The 23727-nt window shown below is 44.6% G+C and overlaps 1 protein-coding gene across 2 annotated transcripts in view; it reads right to left on the reverse strand.

Annotated features, from left to right (window-relative positions):
- Positions 1-17529: 17529 nt before the first annotated feature.
- HLF (HLF transcription factor, PAR bZIP family member) overlaps positions 17530-23727 on the reverse strand; it is a 52446-nt gene continuing 46248 nt past the window's right edge. The window contains exon 4 of one of the 2 annotated variants that reach the window (XM_082679002.1): positions 17530-19860. In XM_082679002.1, coding sequence (XP_082535128.1) covers positions 19645-19860 — 216 coding nt within the window. In that variant the 3' untranslated portion in view covers positions 17530-19644. Of the gene's footprint in view, positions 19864-23727 lie in introns of both variants that reach the window. The other variant, XM_082679001.1, reaches the window with a different exon arrangement.

A 23727-nucleotide genomic window follows, 5' to 3' on the forward strand; every position in this document is an offset into this window, starting at 1 on the left:
TAAATCCCACCATCACGTTATCCATCCATTGGAGAATGGAATAATGCATTGCCTGTCTGGTCTACTCAAAAGCAAGGTCTGTGACCAGGACTCAACCCCAAGGAGTGATGGACTCTATTCCCACACATGTTTCTTCTGCATATGATTCATTCTGAGCACATCTACTACATTCAGTCATTTATTTATTAATACATCGATTCATCACATAAATACTCTTAGCCGGTACTATGATAGGCACCTGGCAGCTCCAGGGAGGAAAGGAACCCTTGATTCATGCTAAGGGTTTGTTCCTGGTCTCCCCTAGAAATGGATGGTCCCTTATAGGTTCTGTTGGTCAAATTCTAATTCTTTTGACTAAATAAGACAATGCATATAAAATGCTTATTAGCTGTTATTCTGGCATGGAGTAGGCACTCAAGGGATATTAGTGATGATGAAGATGATGATAATGATGATGATATTGGAACCTGGACTTCTTTTCTCAGCCAGGATGATTACAAGGGGAGAAAAGATTAAAAATGCCCTTGGCATTTTTTCCCTTCCAGAGGCATCCCATTAAAAACTCCAGCTCACATGACTTCTATTGCCTTTTCCTAAACCCACAGCAAGCAACTGCAAATAATAAGCATAATTTAAATGCTGTCTTTCCTAATTAAAATCCATCCAGAAGGGGGATGCCAGAGTTATTTTAGTCCATAAGGCAGAGGAAGTTCCATTATATTAATCCAGGCTTTTCAACAGAGCCGAAGGGGAGATGTGTTCGGGGGTGTGTGTGTGTGTGTGTGTGTGTGTGTGCGCACGCGCGTGGCTCATAGTGTGAGTTTGGAGTGCTATCAAGAATGTATAGTTGGCCCTGGACAGGTTGTAGGATATGAATTTTCAAAGGGAGCTGTTGAGGGAGCCACTGGGGATTGCTTCCTGAGCGCCTCAGGCTGGTGAGTAACTCTGGGGGCTGCCTTGGCCCTATTAGGTGGCTCTGAAGGAACCCACTGGAATGGCTTTTCCGTGAGGAGATGCTGTCCCAGCTTCCTCCATGGAGGCTCCAAATGCTTGGCGGCTCTCCTTGGAAACGATGGTTGCCAGAGCAGCTGTGTCAGCCCAGCTTCCCCAGAAAAGAAGGGAAAGCAAGCAGAGCTCCCTCTGTTAACCCAGGGGGCTCTTTCCAGGGGACAACTCCCAAGAGCAAACCATACAGGAAACCAAATCCAGATAGAGAGGAGATGACAATGGAAAAACAAGGAGGAAAAGAAAAGAAAGGAAAACTCAGAAGGGCAAGCAGGTCTAAAAGGTTTAAGAGACATTCTCTCTGAGGACGGGTTTTGCTTTGCAAGGGCAGGAGTTGGTCTCTGTGTAGAACAGTAAGCTGAAGGGTGAAGACAGTTTGGGGCATGCTTTTTATGTTCAGAGAATTCTTCTTTCCCACCACTGGGCCCTGAGCCCTCACTGTAATATTTTTGAAATACATCTAAATGTATTTTCTCTTATTGACGAATCCGTCTCTTTCCCAGGATCCCTTCAGCCATATGGTCACTGGGAGGGAGAGGAAAGCTACGGAGTAGCAAAGAAGGAAGACAGGTTATTAAGGGAATTCCACACCCAGCCGTAAAGGGGAGGAAATGCATTTGTATGTCTGAGAAGAGGGCGTAGAAGAGAGAGAAGTCAGGGCAAGAAGTATGAGGTGTGGGTGTTTCTGCTCCTCCACTCCAGGTCAAACTCAGGTTGTTGTGGGTAGTAGGGGAGGAAAGATATTTATCAGGGGTTAGAAACACCCAGATAGGGAAATAGGTTGACTTACCCATCCCCGACCCCAGGAAATGCAAATGTCTTAGCCCAGGGCAGCAGACACCAGGGCTGAGGAAGGTTTCCAGGAGATCCAACTTGCAGAGACTGGCAGACTCCAGCTCGGTTGCGGGGTACACATCTGAGAGTTCCTGGACCCACAGGGAGATGCAGAGGCTGAAATAAAGGAAGAACCAGAATAGATCTGGGTGGTAGATAAGATGGCTGCAGGGAGTGGCAACTCATCCCTGGAGGCCAAGTCGGGGACCCCACACAAAGCTCCGAAGGACCAGGCGGGATTTCCTTCCCAGGTATATACCCAGGAACCAGACCAGAATGGCCCACGGGTCAGCACATACCCAATAGCAGCACATGGAACTGTGACTACCCCCTGCTACTGTAGGACTTTTAAGTTCCATCTCCACCCAGACACCTCCACCTCCACCCTGGAGAAAGAGAGGAAGGTAGAGAGATATCTTGAGAGAAACTGCCCTGGACATTTGTACTTTGAATTGATTGAATTATTAACCCAAAGAGTTCAAGTTGAATGAAAGAGCCTGTTTTAAATTGGAAAAGAGGAAATTACTTTTAATTGGCCAATTAAATTTTCTGGGAACTCAAATAAATTGATGAAATCAATTATAGATACTTTTTAGTGCTGCAATTTTCTTTTTTTTTTTTGCACAACTGAATTGCAGTGTAAAAATTTTTACCTCTCTATAATGATGTGCTTACACATTCACAAACAAATTTAGAGCCTGTGAATCATCTTCACATACATTATTATCATTTTTGAACTTGACATCAAATCAAAGTAGATGTTTTATTCCAACTTTATAGCTGCAGAAAACAGAGGCTCAATGATGGTCAGAGCCTTGTTCAAGTTCAACAATTCAGGAGAGGGCCTCTTCCATGTCCATTTCAATACCAGCTGCTGAATCTCCACCTAATGTAGTGGTCCTCGGCTGGGGCCGCTTCTGGAGACCATTTTGGTTGTTACACTGAGGGGAGGGATGCTATTGGCACCCAGTGGGTAGTGGCCAGGGATGCTGGTGAACAACCTGTGGTGCAAAGAACGGCCCCAGCAAAGAATGATCGGGCCCCTAATGTCTAGTGCCAAGGTGAAGAAACCCTCTGATACATACATTATAGGGGATTGATTCCAAGGGGGAAATTGTCTCTCTCCTTTCACACTTGTGAAAATGAACTAGGACCCAGAGCCAAGGTGATTACTATTTAATAAGGAAGACACAACTGATAAAACTTAACTTACCAGAGACATAGCCTCATTGGAGCTTTGTTTCTGAAATGCTGTGGGGGATGGATAAGTCAAAGGTTTTATTGGATCAAGAGGAAATTGTGTGCACCCTTGGCAAGCTGGCACCCAGGGTGTATTTGGAACAGATCATTTTTAACTTCCTTTCCTCTGTACAACACGATTATATTCAGTAACAATCAAATTAAAACAAATAATAACAGCCAGAAGACAATTTTTTTAATTGAATATCATATACATAATTGTCAGTAATAAAAAGATAAATATAGTAAAAAAGGAAAAGGGTACTATATTAATACTTTTAAATTATATGAATGTATTTTATTTTATTTTTTATAAATTTATTTATTTATCTTTGGCTGCTTTGAGTCTTCGTTGCTGCGCACGGGCTTTCTCTAGTTGCAGCAAGCAGGGCTACTCTTTGTTGCTGTGCATGGGCTTCTCATTGTGGTGGCTTCTCTTGTTGCGGAGCACGGACTCTAGGTGCGCGGGCTCAGTAGTTGTGGCACACGGGCTTAGTGGCTTCGCAGCATGTGGGATCTTCCCAGACCAGGGCTCGAACCCTTGTTCCCTGCATTGGTAGGCGGATTCTTAACCACTGCACCAACAGGGAAGCCCTGAATGTATTTTCTTTCAAAAGAGAAAAAGTATACCTATATATTGGTCTTCTGCAATAATGAATAATATTATAACTTCTATGTTCATGCCTTGACTTCTATCAATTTGTCAATGATTTTGTTAAAATTAGTCTTCTCTGTCAAAATTAGTCTTCTTTGGGCTTCCCTGGTGGCGCAGTGGTTGAGAGTCCGCCTGCCGATGCAGGGGACACGGGTTCGTGCCCCAGTCCGGGAGGATCCCACATGCCGCGGAGCGGCTGGGCCCGTGAGCCATGGCCACTGAGCCTGCGCTTCCGGAGCCTCTGCTCCGCAACGGGAGAGGCCACAACAGTGAGAGGCCTGCGTACCACCAAAAAAAAAAAAAAAATTAGTCTTCTTTGCATATTCATGTTCAGTAGACAATGCAGCCAGCTCTGTCAAGCTATCTTCACTCATTGTAGATCAACAAATATTTTTATTAGTCAGTCTTAATTTTGAAATTTTCTTTCACACAAAGCAACAGTTTTACAAGTAGAAATTTTAATACCTACCTAAGGGTGAGTTTGGCTGAGATACATAAAATATCCCATTTCTCAATAAATTCCAGAAATTGCAATACTCCCCGTGTCTTTGTTTCCCTTCAGGATGTATTCTAGCAGCTTTCCAAAGTCTCCACAGTTGAGAATTTCTACTAAAATACCTTCAGCAGAAAATCCATCTAATATCATTGCATTTGGTTAAAATCTTCGAAAATGTTTCTTCTGCAAAAACAGAAAATGACTGAATAACAGAGAACATTGATATTATCATTTAAAAAAATCACTTCAAACAATGAACCCCTTACTGCCTACACCCAGGGCTGACCTATCCTACCCCCCAGCTCGCCCAGCCCTCGATAGACACTTCCTGGAGGAAGTAAGTTCCATTTTTACTTTGTTAGGGGAGGATCTGTGTGGTCAGGCAGCCTTCATGGAACCAGTGTTCCACCATGAGGTCCTTCTTTTTTCACTTTTATTTCACTCTTGGCTTAAAAGATATGCAAATACAGAAACACATTAAAGAATAAAAAGGAAGCGTTGTGTTAGTTAGGGTTACGTTCGGTTTTCCATTCATAATATACAGTCTCTGCCCACAAAGATGTTGATGTCTTTGTGGAGGGGCTACTTTATAGACAAATGTATCATTGTAGGATGTTAACCGTCACAAGAGCAGGACAGGTGGAGAGCTTGGGTTGGAAATGGAGTGAGGTCCAGAGGAGGGAGAAACTGCATCCAACCAGGAGACTAGAGGAGATTTCACAGGAAAAGTGACATTTCAGTTTGTCCTGAAGAACGAGTAGGATTTGCATACTTAAAGACTATGCTAACGCCTAGAAGCCAGGGCCTCTATTTCTCCATCCTCTCTACCCCTTGGGTCTACACGGAGAATAACACAAGAGGAGACAGGTGCTCTATTGAACAGAGCCCGGCCTGGGAGGTAGGGGATGACTGTAGTTGCACTTAGCTGTGTGTGATACTCAGCAAGTCCTTTTCCTTCTCTAGGCTACAACACGAAAGGGTTTACCCGCTGAAATATCTCAAAGGCATCCTCTGACTCAAACATTATTGCACGATCCTAAAAGGGCCTTGGGGTGGATTTCTGAGAATGGGCACTGGGCTTCCTGTTCACATAGTCACTTTAGCAAATGGGTATTGCTTCAGGGAGTCAGCTGTGGTGTTTACAAGGTCACAGAGAGGGGGCCAGGAAGTCTGGGCTTTTCCTGTTCCATCTGTGGTCTTCCCCACCTCTCATTCACATCCACCCGCTCACATCCCCCCTCCACCACCACAGAAAGGGAGAGAAGAAGGGAGAGAGGGAGGGAGTGCGGGAAGGGAGAGAAGGAAGGAGGGTTGGGGAGGAGAGAGACTGCAGGAGACAGAGGGAGGGGAGAATAACCATCTCAGCGCACAAATAGCTCAAATCCAAGCTTCCCACCGAGAACTGTGAGACCAAGGAAGTCTCATCTCCTTTCCGCTCTCCCACCTCCGTCTCCTTTCAAAAATTTTTCCTCTATTTCTGAGATTCATCTTCATTCAAAAGAAAGAAAGGGCCTTTGGTCTTTCTTTTCACGAGGCTTTTGTGGGTGTCCACATCCCTCTGTAGTTCTGGGGAGGCAGCAGGGGGAGGGGGCACCTGAAAGAAGGGGTTCTCAAGGTTCCAGGGCAGGAGGGGCATCCCTGGGCTGTCACGGAAGCCTTGTCAAAGGGCTCATGTTCTGGCCTTCAAAGCTATGAACAAAAAAGTTAGGAAGAGGAGAATAAGGGTATAGGTGGGAAGATTCATTTTTAGGAAAGGCAGTCCTGTCACGGATGAAATCACCCGAGCCCCGGCTTCTCGCTCACAAAGCCTAATCTGATCTCAGAGGTTGTGGGCGACGAAGCACCAGGTGCAAGTTGGGGAGTCAGCACCCTGTCAGAGGCATTTATTTTTTTAATATATTCAAAATTCATTAATTATAGCTGTGGAAGTCGGGGTATGTTTTCAGAGCATTGAGGAGGCATATGATGGGCTGGGGTCAGTACAGTCCCTTAGGGAATGTAGGGATGTCAAAGCCACTCTGCAGCTCAGGTTGCCTCCTCCTCTTTGAACTTGGGCCAGCCCTCAATTTCCTTGTTTATTCTACCTGGAGCACCTCACAGGGTTGCTGAAAGGGCCCTAATGAGAAACAGATGAGGGACCGCTCTGAGGTGCAATGGTGTTCAGACATGTCGGGAGCCTCAGCACAGGGAAGGGAATCATTTCCTTCCCTGAGTGGGTCTTCCTCATGTGAGAGGTTCAGGAAGAGACCTGCCCTTCTCTCTCCTTCCTTTCACCCCCTTCTCAAGTCACAGGAGGCCGCCAGGGGAAAGGACAGAATTGGAGAAGAAACCTGGCTTGTAGCTGGACCGTGTGTCATGCTGGAAGCCACCTACTCCCCAGGAAAACTGCACAATTTTCCTGTGGGTCCACACTGAAGGGCATAAATCTCTGAATCCTTACATCCTAGGACTCATTTTCAGGGGTGGCTTCAGAATTTCTAGGCAGAAGTGGCTTAGGGGCTGCAATCTGTTTGGGGAGTGGGGTGCAGTCATGTTAGTAAAGCAAGCATTACGGTTTTACATGCTAATTTGGGGAAGCTTTCAGAAGTTAGTGCTGATCATGGGGTAGAATATTCCATGATGCTCCGCTACCAGTTTTCCTTGGAGTGAAAAATTAAAGACGTGATGATGGTTCTGATGCCGAAAACTTGGCCTCTGTGCACCAGAGCTGAATGGAACCTCTGAGACAGAGTTTTAGGTGAAGTAGAGAAGAATACCTTTATTGCTTTGCCAGGCAAAGGGGGACACAGAAGACACGTGCACCTCAAAAACTGTGTATCGCAACCAGGCAGGATTTGGTGAGGGGTTTTATAGCAGTGGTTCAAGGGCAGGGTTGCTGATAAGGATTATGGTGTGTGCAGCCCCCCCCCCCCCACCACACTCCTTTAATCTGGTCTCAGGTGGTCTCTTAATCTTGATGAGTTTCTCTGGTTCCTTTAATCTGGATTTAAGAATGCTAACATCTTCCATTTGTTGGGGGTTTTAAGTTCTGTAAAGAGCTCAAAGATATTGTTATGTGTATGCCTTGAGGCAGAACCAGGACCCTAACCTCCCTTCCCTGATTAGCAACTGTTGGTATCTGCCCTTTGGAACTCAGGGAAGGTCTTGGAGGCTAGAGTCTACTCTCTACAAATAAGAAATGGGGGACATAGAAAGACTTCCATGGCCAGGAGCCCCACAGGGTCCTTCTCGGTTTCATTTCTTAGGAGGCAAGGTTGATGTTTCAGCATTAGCATTAGACCAGGAGTTTGCAAATCTACGATGGAATCCAGTCTCCACTAGCAAATGTTTGATTTCTAATCTTAAAATAAGGGTAATAGTTGAGAGATTCTCCAAGAGTCCTTTTTTAATCCATTCACTTTCCTATAATGTGTTAGAATAGGAATCTTACAAGTAAATCTAGCTTAAGGGACAAAAGTGCTAAAAGGTCTCATTGTGTTCTGTCCTGTCCTGTCCTGTGTTACTCATTTGAATTTCAAAGGCCAGAATGAGGACTCCAACTCTGGGCCCCTCCTACCTGGAGCTTCTTATTTACCTCCTGCAAGGTCAAGGAGAGGAGAAGTTGGGTAGCCTGAGAGAAGGAACTAATACTTGTTGAATGTCTAATATTTCAAGTTGCCAGGTGCTTTATATGTGTTGCTTAATGCAAACAAGGTGGCATTAAATGACTCTGAGACTCAGAAAAATTAAGTACAGTGTTACTAGCTAAAAAGAGCTTCTCCATAGTGAATGCTCAATGAATATTTGTTCATTAAATAAATGGATGTCAGAGGCAGGGTTTGAACCCAAGTGTAAACTCCAAAGCATTAGAGTATTAATTCACAAGCTGCAACTGGAATCACCTGAGGAATTTTTTAAACTACCAATGTCTGGGTTCCACCTACCCCAGCAGATTCTGATAACAGCTGGTTTGAATATGACCTGGGAATCAGGATATTTTTAAAGTTCCCCAAGTGATTCAAATGAGGGGCAAGGTTTAAGAGCCACTGTCTTAGATCAAACTCTCAGCTGGTTAGAGGGAGTGGCTTCTCTGGAGTTAGGTGTCCCTCCTAGTTCAGGCAGCCATAGATGGAGCTGGGGCTCACAAGGTATAAACACACCAGCCCCACTTGGGACTGTATAGGGCAGGTGGGCAAGGATCAGCACATCCAGAGCAGTAGAGGGCTTGGGAGTCCAAAAAGCTTGGTGCGAATCCTGGCATTACTTTTCCTATTTGTAAGCTCTGCTCCAGAAATTCTGATTCCAGAACTCTTTGAGCCTTGGTTTCTTTAAGTCAAAGGTGAAGGGTCTCAAATTAGGGTGTTCGATTTGCCACCAAATGAATACACATTCACAGAGATAGAATGGAAACTTTTTTGGTAACTTTGGGCACTCCCTCACCTTTTGAAATATACCTTAACATCCGTAAGACAGAAATAGCCTGAAGCCTCCCCTACTTTCTGAGGCTTGCCAGGGAAAAGTTGCCAATCTTGGATCCATATTCCTCTCAGGGTGTTTTGAGAGTCAGTGCAGTGCTCTTCAACCAAGGGTATACAAGGGAGACTCAAGTAGGAGAATTTTCTAGGGAAAACAGGCTGGTCTTCCACACCAGAGGCTGCGTGTCTCAGGGTGGTGCAGGCCAGGGTGTCTTCACAAGCTCCCCAGATGATCCTTCTGTCCATCCCTGGCTGTGACCCATTGATCAACTGAGGTCATATAAATGAAACCTTAGAGCTATCCTTGACTCTTCTACCAAATCCTGTGGACTCAACCTCCCAATCTATCCATCCATCTCATCTCTAGAGCCTTATTCAGAGACTAATGTAAGATCCTCCCTCACCCTCCAACTCCTCCTAATTCCTTGCAATCCATCTTCCACATAGCTGCCAGTATAATCTTTCTAATGAGGAATCTGCTAATGTCATTCTCCTGATCAGGATAAAGTCCAAAGGCCTCGGAGTGATGTGCAAGGACATTCATGGTTTGGCCACACCTCGTTTTCCACCATGCTGCTTCTAAGACCCTATGATCCAACAATGCTGTCACCCCAATGAGGGTTCTGGTTTCTCTCACCTCTGTGCTTCTACCTGGAATATCCCTGCCCATCTTTCCCCCACAAACTCTTGCTTTTCCTCACTCAGCTCAACCATCACCCTCCCTTGTAGAGCCCCCCAAGACCCACCCTGTTCCCCATCAGAGAGTGAGGGAGGCTTGGGGCCACTCCTATTTTATGGCTTTTAAGGTATATTCCAAAAGGTGAAGAAGTGCCCAGAGAAAGTTACCAAAAAAATTGCCATTCTATCTCTGTGAATTTATATTCATTTGATGACAACTCAAACATCCTAATTAAACAACCTAAACCCTTCAAAAATGTAAGACTTGGCCATATGACCTCCCTGCTCCCTACCCCCCCCCCATCCATCCCACTCCAGCACATTGCTTTGAGCTAGCATAACCTTCAAATTGGAGGAGCCATGCAAGTAGTGGGATATGTGTGCACAGGCGAATTTTAAGGGAATTTCTAGATCCTCAACTTCTATATGTACTTTTTCTTAAACTGATCTGCCCAAGGAAGTGCTGTTGATGAGGACTCCTTTCCTTTCCTCCTCTTTCAAAATCATACTCCTCTCTCTTTACCAAAAATAGGCATACTTCCCGCACAGTCTAAGTCTTACTTGGGGTGGGGGGGCTCTGGTTCCAGGTGTAAAAATGCCTGGGGCACCAAGGGATGAAGAGGAAGTTGGCTGTCTTCAAAGTCTTTTGTTGTCAAGGCACCACAATCACTCACATCCATCTCCCCAAGATTTGCAATTCCACTGAAGTTTTGCTTTTAAAGGTCAGTAGTAAATTTATCAAAAAATTTAACATATGTATGGATGGATCTAGAGATTATCATACTAAGTGAAGTAAGTCAGAAAGAGAAAGACAAATACCATATGATATCACTTATATGTGGAATCTAAAATATGACACAAATGAATTTATAAGACTCACAGACATAGAGAACAGACTTGTGGTTGCCATGGGGGAGAGGGGGTGGGGGAGGGATGGATTGGTAATTTGGGATTAGCAGATGCAAGCTATTATATATAGAATGGATAACCAACTAGGTCCTACTATATAACACAGGAAACTATATTCAATATCCTATGATAAACCATAATGAAAAAGAATATGAAAAAGAATGTATATATATGTATAACTGAATCACTTTGCTGTACAGCAGAAATTAACACAACATTGTAAATCAACTATACTTCAAAAAAATAAATTAAAAAAATTTAACATATATATGTGGTTTTGATCAATTGCATAGTAGTAGTCAAGGTAACTGTAAATCACACCTAAAGAAACATTTTTAAAACTTTTTCAGCCTTATGTTCAGAGAGAAAAAAATAATAATCTCAGTCTATAGATATGGTTTCACGGCTGAAAAATATGGAGGGTCAATACAAGACTTTTAAGCCCCAAAATATATTACATTAGAAACAAATTCAATGAGGGACAATACCATGAAAATAACGATTTTGGGGGAAAAAGAAGTGATGTACAAATTCCAACTGCATTTCTTTTTTACTCTTTTTTTAAAAATTTTTACATTTTATTTTATTTTTGGCTGCATTGGGTCTTTGTTGCTGTGCGCAGGTTTTCTCTAGTTGCGGTGAGCAGGGGCTACTCTTCGTTGTAGTGCACGGGTCTCTCATTGTGGTGACTTCTCTTGTTGTAGAGCAGGGGCTCTAGGCGCACAGGCTTCAGTAGTTGTGGCTCGCATACTGAATAGTTGTGGCTCGCGGGCTCTAGAGTGCAGGCTCAGTAGTTGTGGCGCACGGGCTTAGTTGCTCGCGGCATGTGGGATCTTCCGGGACCAGGGCTTGAACCCGTGTCCCTTGCATTGGCAGGCGGATTCTTAACCACTGTGCCACCAGGGAAGCCCTGCATTTTTCAAATGGATGTTGGCAGGTATCTGATCACTTGGGGTTTTGTAACTCACTGGGTACATTAAGAAGAGCCATGTCGTGCTTTATTAAAATGCTGATATTTAGAGCAGCTAGTGCTCTGTTGGTACCTATTTATACTTGTGGTGAAAATTTTTAGATGTTAGCTTTATAATGTGCAATGTGGGTTCATGGTTAACAAAGAATTTTAGGGAGTTATGTGAGTTAAAATATGGGAAGAAGCCACCGCAATGAGAAGCCTGCTCCCTGCAACTAGAGAAAGCCCGCCCACAGCAACGAAGATCGAACGCAGCCAAAAATAAATAAATAAATAAATAAAATTTATTCTTTAAAAAATGGGAAGATCAGTGCTCTAGGAAACATTAGACCTCATTTCTAGGTATGTAACTGAATATCTGGTGTGAGGGATGGAGGAGGGACCAAGTGGCCAGGGAGAGGGTCTAGGCTAGGGGAGAGATAGATATAGAGGCTGGTCCCCTGAGGGCATCTGGACAGCTCTGGACACTGTTCAAATGCAGGACAAACTGAGGCAAGAGGCAGGCAGTGATATTCTGAAGGTCCAGCCCAACAGGTTGGGCCAAACCAGGGTGGGAGGTCTGTCCTGGAGGTAGGTAAACCACAAGGTCCTGTATGCGAGAGGTGACAAGTCTGGGTTTTAACAAGGAACCATCCTCCACTCCCCAGCCTGGGGAAGAGGCTGGCAAAGATGTGAGGACTTCAAATAAGGACACTGGAATGCAGAAGAAGGTTCTCAAATCAGGGTAGGCTGACCACTGCAACAGCCAACCCCAGGTTCTCAAAGGCTTAGTACAGGAAGGTTTTTTTCTCCCTCATGTAACAGTTCAGTGACTCAAGAGACCTAGGTCCCTTCCTCCTTAAGTCTCCTTCTTCTCAGAGCACCTGCTGGAGCCAGAAGAAGGAGAAGAGGAAGAAGGGTAGATGGAGATGTTTGTGGGCCAGTCGTGAAGTGACACCCAGGATCACTCCTGCTCATGCTCTATTGGTCAGAATTCAGTTGTCTGGCCACACGAAATGAAAGGAAGGCTGGAAAAGGTGGTCTAGGTGAATGTCTAGAAGGGAAAGCAATGGGTTTAGTAAGCTGCTGACATAGTTCTCAGCCTTGTCATAGACCATGGGGGTCTGGGCCTGGCTCTACATGTTATTAGCAGGAGCTAAAAAAAGATGACAGATGATAGAGATAGAGAGAGAGAGATACATAGATAGATAGATAGATGATAGATACATAGATAGATGATAGATAGATAGAGGTATAGATATAGATGTATAGCATGGAGACTGGGGCAGGCCTGAAGGCAGAAGCTAACAAAAGACCCTTGGGAACCACCCACGACTTCTCATCTCTGTGTGAGCGGGAGCCTTCCCTCACACTGCAAGGGTCAGACTTTCAGTACCATTCAGTACATTCGTTAAAGTAAAGGTCTCCAAGATCCCAACAATATCAGAGGCAACAGAGTTGGCTTGAAATTGGTGATGCTTCATGAATTTTATGTTTATAAAATCAATCTCAGAAACACAACTTCGCTCATAAAGTGACCACACTCTCTCCGCTGTTTACTCATCCATAAAACAGGGATGTCACCAAAATGTAGAAGAGGCTCTTGAATCAAGTATTTGCAGAATAAAAGTGCACCCACTAGGGCTTCCCTGGTGGCACAGTGGTTGAGAGTCAGCCTGCCGATGCAGGGACACGAGTTCGTGCCCCAGTCCGGGAGGATCCCACATGCCGTGGAGCGGCTAGGCCCGTGAGCCATGGCCACTGAGCCTGCGCGTTCGGAGCCTGTGCTCCGCAATGGGAGAGGCCGCAGCAGTGAGAGGCCACAGCAGTGAGAGGCCCGTGTACCGCAAAAAAAAAAAAAAAAAAAAAAAGCACCCACTAAAATACACAATATATAGTCTGACTCTATCGTAACACATCACCAGTGAAATCAAATCAAGCAACATTTATTAATAATTGCTATGATTATTACAAAAAGCAAATACTTGTTGAATTCCTGTTATACTCTGCACATTGATCCAAGTGTTTTCAATGCATGTTCTCACTTAATCCTAATAACAACCATATAAGGAGAGTTGTAGTTTGTCCATTTTGCAGGTAAAACTCAGGGCAATTTGCTGAATTTTCTATGGTCACACAGTAAATAATAGAGACGGGATTCAAGCCCAGGTTTGCCTGCTCCGGGCTCACCCTCCTAATTACAGTGGTTGCCTTTTGCCTTTGTTGAGCCCGTAGTTTAAGCCATGGAGTACAGTAGCACAGAACACAAACTCTGGAATCAGGCTTCCTGCCTGGGCTTAAATTCTGCTTACTTCATTTCCATGAGCCTGTTTCTTTAAAACAGGAAAAATATTAGTAGCAATTTCATAGCATGAGAAGGAAGTGAGATGTGGCAGGTACACGGTTTAGTACCTGTCAGCTTTTAGTTTAGTACAGGGTTCAGTAACTGTCAGCTTTTCCTATCGTGCCAGGCTTTGCAGGATGAGGAGAAGTCAGAGAGGGGCCTTTGGATGCAAGTCTTCACTGACTCAAAGCCCAGAGAGGCAGAGAACGCTCACCACCTTCTTTACCTGGGCCTTTCTCCTCCAATAGGGTCATTTACATTTATTACCAAGAAGCCATCTCCCGACCACAAAGGCAAGACTGCCACAATTCCCACCCAGATCCTTGCTAAAGATGCCCAAAGAGACTTCTAAGCCAGTGATTTTCAAAGAGGGAATGGAATTCCTGTGCTTTGAAGAGAAGGGCTTTGCATTTGAAGGTTTGTTACGTTTAAATGGGAATGGAAAAGCCATCCCAAGGGCAGCATGTGATGGGCCCTGGGGACTGAGGTCTCATGAGTGACTGGGCATCTACACAGCTGGGCTTCACATCAGTTCCTGCCACCCTAAAGTCACAAGTCTCTCCAGGCATGGAGAAGCAGTAATTTCCTCTAAGAGGTTTGAAGATGCAAAAATATAAAATCAGTTACTCAAAGAGAATCTTGCTAAGGTCATTGTACCTATTCCTCTGAGAAAGGAGAAAGTTGTTTAATGGTGAAATAGAGCTGACCCCTGACTTGTAGCTGCTTAAATTGGAAGGTGCCACCTGGATGGACGTCCCCCAACCTGTGGTCAAAGCTCTAATCTACTAGGGATGTCAGAGTATGAACCACACCCATGCCGGGGCATCACCTGTTCTCTCGCCACCAGCCACCTACCCCTTCTTCTGCACAGAACTGTTTTCTGACTTCTTTGGAGGAACAAATGGTCTGAAATATTGAACTGGAAAAAGTGCAGCAGGTACACATTCTATCCTCAGGTCCCTGTGGCAGTTATTTATTGAGGGCCGATGAGGTACCAGAGACTATGCATTTATGTCATTAGTTCTCCCCAAAACCCTCAGGGGTGGAGAGCTGACCTTCTCACAGATGGGAGATTTAGGTTTAAAAGTGCTTAGTAGCTGTTCAAGGTCACACACTCGCTAAGTGACAGATCTGAACCACTGAACTAACTCCTCACCAGAGCTCCCTTCTCTCCTGCCACAGATGCTGAGCTCCTTGGCCTGGACCGTGGCACATGAGCGCCAGTGTTTTGAGCTCCCCAGGTGATTCTAATGGGCTGCCTGGGCTGGGAACCACCATTCTACATCAGCCTTCCTGTTAATCAGGGGGTTTTATTCCATCTTGCATCACAGATTCCTTTGGAGGGTGGGGAAGCTATGGATCTCCTCTACAGAAAAATACATGTTTATACACAAAAAGTTGCATACAGTTTCAGGTAATTATGGAAGTTTTGAAGCTTCTACATGGATCCCCCAAGGTCATGAACTCAAATTAAGGTCAAGTCTGTAAATCCTTGGCTCTAATTACTTGGCCACACATGGGAGTTAGCTGTGAACCTTTAAGAAATTCAGATTTCCAGGCCCCATCCCAGATGTACTGATTCAGCATCACTGGATCTGCAGTCTTGTAATATGGTCCCAGGTGATTCTTATACGTCCAACAAGAAAACAGTCTTTGGACTGGTTTTTGGGAACCACCACTCTAAATGACACCCATTTGATGGATCAGAACTCTTTTCTGTCACTTCTACCAGCTACTTAAGCTCCCGAACCTTCTTTCTTCTGTAAATGGAGATAACAATTGTCCCTACCTCATAGGGTTGACATGGGATTAAATAAAATATTCCATGCAAGTGTTTAGCATAGTGCCTGGCATGTAAGTACTCAATAAATGTTGATTTTTCACTAACTATATAGTATTATTACTTTATCATCTATGTAATTAACTCTGTCAATGGCTTCTTTATGATAGAATTAGGAACAGAATCTCATTTCCAGCAGACTGTCAACAAAAATAAAGGAAAGACAGGAAACAATCCAAAGTTTATTAAACATTAAGAATAACAGACAGATAAAGGTTTGGACTTATCAGCAATAAACACCACCAATACCATGGTGTACAATTACACTGACCTCAAGTGAACTTGTACCTGTTTAACAGATGCAGTCTTTGTGGTGTTGCCAAAAGGATAACAGTGATTATTGTTATGTTCGGTAAGGTGCTCCAAAATGAAAGATTTTATGCCTTAACTATTCACACACACACACACACACACACACACACACATTCCTCTACATACACTTGGCCCTTTGCAAAATGTACTGACTTTAGTTGCCAAATCCAATGCATCAAGATTGAAGACATGGCTTTGCTCATTTAAAAATGACACTGTTGACTGTAGAGAAAACCTAGAGGAGATCTTGGCCTTCCCAGTGGGGGCCTAGAAGCCCTCAGCAGGAAGCTGGCGGACTGAAAGCAGGTGTCTACCACCTTCTGGGATTGGTCTGATTAACGCTGATCAAGTTTGAGTTTTCCTAAAAGGAACATTAGGGGAAAAGTAGATAAACTCCTTGTGTTTTACAGAATGACCTTTGTTTTACTTTGGGGTGGGGGTGGGAGGTGGGAAGGACTCTACTTAAAATTCTTCTTGACTCTTCTGAAAACAGACTCAAGACCTTTCAAATGTACATTCAGAATTATTGTGAATTCCCTCACAAAACTGGTGAGTTGGAAGGAACCTCTGGGCTTTCTCATACAGCTTCCTCCCCACCCAATGCCAGAATTCTGCACGCTCCTCAAACGAATGGTCCTTCTGCTTCAAAGGATGGTTTCACAGTGGTCTGTTGTATTTGAAGATGAAAGGCCTGTCACTATCCTGCTCACTGTGGGTTTTGAATGGTCAAAAGTGGCCACTGTCTCAAGGGGAGGAAGTGATCACTGACCTCCCTCCCATTCCCTACCTATGTCCTCAAGGCGGCACAAGCAGAAGGACAGGCTGACCAATTTTTGCCTTTCTTCGCAAGTCTAGTCAAAAGAAATGATGATGTGACCTTGTCAGAAGTTCTAGGCCGCTCATTCCAAATCATGTCTAAATGATGTTGGCATAATATGATTTGGATTCATTTTTAATGGCCAAGTAATTAATCTCTGAAAGATGCTTATGATGAAAAGGTGAAAAATTACAACAGGACTCTTTTAATAGCTTCAGTCTGCAGAACTCATTTGACCCTGGATGATCCAAGTCATTCCAAATTGGGCCGGGCTTCCCATACCATTTAGCAGAACTGCTTTATTTACTAGTTGACTGCCCTGGACAGAAGGCAGTGAGTCCAGGGGTTGAGTGCTCATGTGTGTGGTGACAATAACCTACATATAAGGCACCTATACAGACTCCAAAGTTTTTAAAGTTTTAAGACGAGGTAGGTTTCTGAAACCTCCCTTGGCACGCCAAAGAATGTTTTATTATGATCTTATTTCTTCTGCAGGAAACATTTATGATGCTCATTTGATACAAACAACCTAATTTCAGAAAGACCAGTACTCAAATACAGTTTTTCAGCTACCATTTTAAACGTCAATGAATTTAGATGGTCTTCAGGACAATCCTTCAACACTTCTCCACTTAAAGATGTCATTTGTTTCTGTTTTAGTGACGATTTAACAATTCTGCTGCAATTAGTCTCTTTACCTATAAAAAGGCCAACTCCATGTCCACTTGTTTCTCTGAATAACACTTATTCAGTTCTGCTTAAGTTTGCCAAAGGTCTTGTTTATTTTATTGGTTATTTACCTGAACAATGTATTTCAATTCCAATACTCTCCCATCTCCCACCATAATCTGTAGCTTGGGACAAAACGGATACCTAGCAGGAATATTTTACTATTCAGATTTTCCAAGACTATGACACTATGAGAGAAGCATTGCTGATGGATTGACAAGGAGACCACCAGGTCACTAAAGAATTACATACTCTGGACACAGGAAACTAGAAAATCCCACTGATTAAAGGGTATTTTAATCTTGCGGAAAATGTTTCTTTGCAACAACAGCAGAATCTCTCGACACAAGTTAGTGAAACAAAAGAACAATCGTCTTTAAAGTCAAAACATCTATCAAATTATAAACCATACACATAGCACCAATATTAACCTTATACTGCGTACGATGCACGTGCTCACAGAGGAGAACAGAATTGTTTGGGATGCTTGCAGTGATGCTCCATTCCAGGAACTCATAATTTTGAAGTGAACATTTTTGTGGCAGATGCTTTGCCTAAAAAACACTGTATCATCCAATAAATATTTGACTAACATCCATTTTGTGCTTTTGGGTGATGTTAACTGACTTCTTTCTGAGACCTAATAGGAAATAAGAAAGCTCCTTTGATGTTTTAGAGCAGAATTTGTCACAGCAAGCTTCGATACTGTTGTAAAATTTTAATTTAAAGCAGAAAACATGCTGATGTGTCAGTGATAGGCTTAAAATATTAAAGACTTCAAAAACACCCAAGCACTTCTTCTCTGTACAACATTGATGAATATATATCTTTGCTATATAATTTTAAAACATGGAATAGTTTTCCTTTTCTCTTTGCTATATATAATATATGTCTTCCAAAATACATTGTCAGTATTTATATCTGAAAAATACTGTACAAAAAGAACTTCCTATAATTACTCTGTATAAACATTAAACAATTTAATAATCTCTCCTTTTGGTCTACAGTAAACATTTAAATTGATTGGATTAACCACAGTTTGTGACAACACCATCCCCTTCTGAGATACACCAGTGTCTTTTACATTCATTTTTCAGAAGTCCATTTTATAAGAGCACATACGTTCAAAAGCAAACAGAGAATAAGAAACATAAGCTCCAAAATCATTAATTTATGAAGCATTCAAAAATGACACCACTAGGAAAAAGGGTTTTACAAAACATCAACTTATTAACTTAACTGACTGATCTTTAAAAACGACAAGGTATAATTCACAAAAACATATATATTACAAAAAACGGGGAAAACTGAATCTTAATTGAATTGTATTGAATATCAAGAGGGATGTGGAAAAAGTTAACTAGAAAACTGGGGGCTAAGGGTATGGGAAAGAGAAGAAAACAAAAGCAAACACATCAATGTCAAAAACTGTTCCAAGATGCATTTTTTTGGCTGTATACTGATAAGTTAACCCCTCGTTCTTAGACCTGGCATTTCCCTCTGCTTCTCTGTCCTGGGGATGTTCTGGTCATGCTCAAATGCATTACTGTAATTTTTGTTTTTTAAAAGACAGTGAAATTCTTAGGTAGGGAAAATATCCTACGTCCACTAGTAATACTCAGGCAGCATGCTCTAGCGTACAATAGGATTATTGCTTTAGGTACAGACAGTGCAAAAACACACTCTGTGTTCTATAATAGTACTCTTACTTGCCGAGGTTGGTAGAGTTAAAAGGAAACTTAGTAGACAGCAGTAAGTAAATATGGGATCTAATAAATCTAAACAGCACTTTAAATTTGAAGACGATTATCACCAAAACTGAAGATAGGAGGGAAGCAACCTGTAACTGAATGGAGCTGCAGTGTAGTGCTAAATTATTCTGTGCACCTTATTAGCATGGTAACTTACAGATTAAACAGAAACAAGAGCCTGTGGTCTTGAAAACCAAGATCTACTATTTCACCAGGGCCCTTCTTAGTGAGCCCAACCAAAGTGTCCTGGAAGAGTAGGTAAGTGCCAACATGAAGCCACGCGGAAAGGACAGGAGTGGAGGAGGAAAGGGGTCAGGAAACCCACGAGAGGTCTCCGCAGTCCAGTAAAAACATGGCACCTTTCATTTTGGAACTAAAAGACGATGGAGGGCTATCAAAATGGCAAGTGCAAAGGGACGCGCGCACGCGCGCGCGCACACACACACACTCACACACACACACACACCCGTTGACCACACATGAGCACAAGCACATACACACACCCACGCCAAAATGTGAGTCCGTCCTGTTGATGCATCTGGTAAAGTGCTGATGTCAGGAAGGTCGGTAGGTGCGGTGCAATCAACCAGTAGACCCCTGTCCGGGGCCTGAGGCCGCCCGCGGACTCCGGCCTACAGGGGCCCGTGCCGGGCCTCGTACTTGGCCAGGATGTTCTTGCACTTGCCCAGCTCCTTGCGCAGGTCGGCCACCTCCTGGCGCAGCGCCGAGTTCTCCTTCTCCAGGAAGGACGCGCGGATGGCGATCTGGTTCTCCTTGAGGCGCCGCGCATCACGCGAGCGCTTGGCCGCCATGTTGTTCTTCCGGCGCCGCGCCCAGTACTTGTCGTCCTGCTCGGGGCGGGGGAAACACACACCGACGCGGTTAGACCTCGGCCCGCGTCCCGCATCCCCACCGGGCTACCCGTCCCCGGCTCCGGCTCCGGCTCTGCGAGCCGAGGGCACCCGCCCTTCGCCGTGCCGCCTCTCCCGCCCAACAGAGCGCACGTCCCCAAGCAAAGCCTAGCTTCCCGCACTCCCTGAAGGACAAGCCTAACTCCTTCCCTCTCTTTGCTGGAAATGTTAAACCTTTTTCTTCCCTGGGAGCGTGCTTTCCTGAATAAATTGACACAGCATTGTTGAAAGGCGACCTGGCAGTATCTGCACCGTGCCTCTGGGCTTGCACCCTAGCGCAGTCCTCACGCACGTGCGCACACACGGGCACACAATTTTTACTGCAGCATTGTTTGTAATAGAAAATAATGGGCAAACCCCCCTAATTATCAGGAGCTTTAATAACTACATCATGATAGATTCACACAACTGTTAAAAATAATGATCCAGCTGAACCAGAAAGATGCTAGCAACATATCACTATCTGGGTAGAAACAGTGGCAATTTGCAGATCAACAGGTTCCTCATCCCACTTTGGTTTAAAAATTATAATAGTATATATTCATAGAAAGAGGCCCAGAAGATTTATACGCAGCTATTAAAAGTGGTGGCTTTGGAAAGGGGATTGAAGGAGGGAGCCAAGGAGAGAGGTAGGATCTTTCACCTTTTATTTTATATCCTTCTGAACTACTAGAATATTCTATAATGGGCATGTATACTTTGGCAATTAAAAACAAATAAAAAAAGTTCCACCTGCCACTGATCAATATACTCATTTTGGTGGCTAACATTTAAATAATTTACTCGAATTTCCTGTTTAACTGTTTTCTAGGCTGTCTTAGCCTAAGTGATGTTTAACTGTGGTCAACATGAAAGCAATCCCTCCTTCCCCCCCCCCCCCCGCCCCCATCACTGCCAAAAAAGGGAAAACCTTCCTAGGAGGACTAAGAAATGTAAGTCTTCTTCCATTTATGGTGCCACCTGGTGGGTTTTGCAACCCCCTTTTTTCAACAACTTGCAACAGTAAATTCCTCAATCCTAGCAAAGCTAATACCTGCAGTTATGTGCCACCCAGAATAAGTGAGTGAGCCAGTTCTTCCCCTCCCCCAGGATTCCAAGAGGCATTTGGCACTGGAGGAGGTCACATGGTTTGAGGCCAAGGCTGCGAGCAAAGTCCAAAGTCAGTGGTCTGTGCCATCCCTGCCATTTATCCTGAGCCAACACTTGCCCAGCACAAAGACAGGAAGTGTGAGACAGAAAGCATATGCAAGCACCTTCTATCTGCCCTTCACAGGCTAGTACTGTTCTCTTATTTATAAACCACTCCCAGCTTGCTATACATTTCATAATGTGTAACAAAGTGAAAAAGGTGATCTTCATAATAGCTAGTACCAGAATTCTTCTTAGAGAGGAGGCTGTCCTTTGGAAAATACCTGGATAATTAAGCTTCGGGCAGGATTTGTTGCTTTCCTTCAGAAAGGGTGCAGAGGAGGGAGGAAGGGGTGAGAGACTAGGGCGCTGGCCCAGAGAAGCTGGGAGGAGCTAAGAGAGCACAAGACTCCACAGGGGTGAGACAGCCTAAGGCACATTAACAGCAGTGAAAGCTCCAGCTCTGATGGAACTTGTCTGCATTACTTTGGAAGCCCCAATTCCACCCCCTTGGTCAATCAGTGAATCTACCATACTCATTAGTGTTCCCAGGAGTGTAGTTTCCAAGATGATTGGAAAGAGGGGTTGGCTTAGGATGTATCAGAACCTGCACACAGGGGCCGGGGAGAGAAGGGTTACATGAGAACAAGGAGAAGCTGTGTGCAGCGCGCAGGAGGATGGGGAAGCGGTACCACCGTAGGCCATGGACTTGGTGGTTTGTGACCAGGTCTTAAGGACCAGGGGAGTCACCAGCTGACCTCAGTGTAGCAACCAGTTTCTGAGCTCTTCTCACTTCTAAGGTGCTTTCATTTCCCAGCCTCACCTGTCCACATGTGCAGATGAGCTGGGCAAGGTGTGGAATGGGGACCATCTCAGGTGGGAGGGGAGCTGGGAATAGGACTGGAGCAGAGGCTGCAGAAGGCAGGCATGATAGGAGGACTGTCCCAGACAAGAAAAACCAGCTTTCCCACCTTTGTCAGCACAGAAATGGGGGGCGGGGAGAGCGGGATATTGAGTGGGGCTGATACATCACCTGTACCCTTTCCCTCTATCTCCCAGGGGCAGATGCCATCTGGCTACGGAGATACCCCTACCTGGCAAAGAACTCCTCAGTCCAGTCCCATCTTCTTGAGGGTCTGGTGTTTGATGACACCTCTGCCCAGCAGGCCCCCCCTGACATGTCAACACTCCCTTTTTCTCACTTGGGGGCAGGAACAATGTCAGTAGTGGCTCACCTTGGAATCCCCAGGCCCTGACATCGGACCTGGCAGACACTAGCATTTGAAAAATATTTATCAAGTGAATGAATGGGTGCTTGAAAGACACCAAGGCGATTAAACTGACTCTCAGCTAGGAATCAGTATGCCACCCCTTCATCCTCCTGGGGCTGCCCCCTAACCCAAATGAATGGCTCCAGAGAGAGAGTGCAGGCAGTGGCAGGGAGAGCCACTTCACTCACTCGGTCTGCTCATCCAGGGCTGGAGGTCACCTGCCCCACCCAGCTCAGTCCTCCTGCCACACGAGAAACATCTTACAGCTCTGCTTCTTGCTTCACCATTGCTCATGCTCTGGGGCCTGAGACTTTACTCACAACTGAAGGAATCCAAGGACACCTGGCAGGACAGTGTTCCTGCCTGCTCCCCTCACTGGCACGTGAGAAGGCCAGGCCCAGCCACGGTGGCAGTGACATGCATAATTCCAGCACAGACGTTTTTCACGTGGCCTCTTTGTTGCTGAGGTTACCAGGGTAATTAAGTAAGCTTGCTCTTTGCTTTAAATGTGTAAATTTGGAGACCATGTGCAGGTCTGGCTGGAAGTTGTATCTACTACTCAGCAGCATCCCTTCAAACTTGCCTCCATTCAAGAGGAAATCCCTACTGAATGGGCTCCCCTGTTTAGTTTAAGAGGCAAGTTCCAAAATGCACACAGAATTGTATGGCTAAGAACACAAGATGAGGAAAAGCATGAGCTGAAAGAAGATGCCTAATCACCCAGGACCTAATCCCATGGGGCCCCTTTCTTACCGCATCTTAGTCTAACCATCGATTCCCTGACTAGCTTCAATTTTCTGGTGTTTTTACTATGCACTTTCCTCTTTTGATTCTCAGGGTGACAGCTATTGGTTTGTCACCCAAAGGCTCCCGATGTAGCTCCTGTCAGGGCCAACGTGCTTCAGTGACCTTTCTGGAAGCTAGCCGACCTGGGGACGAAGCTGGGCCTTACACTAACTAGCAGTGCTCACCTCTACCTTTCTGTGTCTCCATTTCCTCAGTGGTAAAATGATCACTTTGGTCCAGTGAATCTCTGAGGTCCTTTTTAAAACCCGACATTTTATTTTTTAATAAATTTATTTATTTATTTATTTTTGGCTACATTATGTCTTTGTTGCTGCGTGCGGGCTCTCTCTAGTTGCAGCGAGCGGGGGCTACTACTCTTCGTTGTGGTGAGAGGGCTTCTCCTTGTGGTGGCTTCTCTTGTTGTGGAGCATGGGCTCTAGACATGTGGGCTTCAGTAGTTGTGGCACACGGGCTCAGTAGTTGTGGCTCGCGGGCTCCAGAGTGCAGGCTCAGTAGTTGTGGTGCACAGGCACAGTTGCTCCGCGGCATGTAGGATCTTCCCGGACCAGGGCTCGAACCCATGTCCTCTGCATTGGCTGGTGGATTCTTAACCACTGCA

Source organism: Grampus griseus, assembly GCF_964374135.1.
Source record: "Grampus griseus genome assembly, chromosome: 20".
Lineage (NCBI taxonomy): Eukaryota > Metazoa > Chordata > Mammalia > Artiodactyla > Delphinidae > Grampus > Grampus griseus.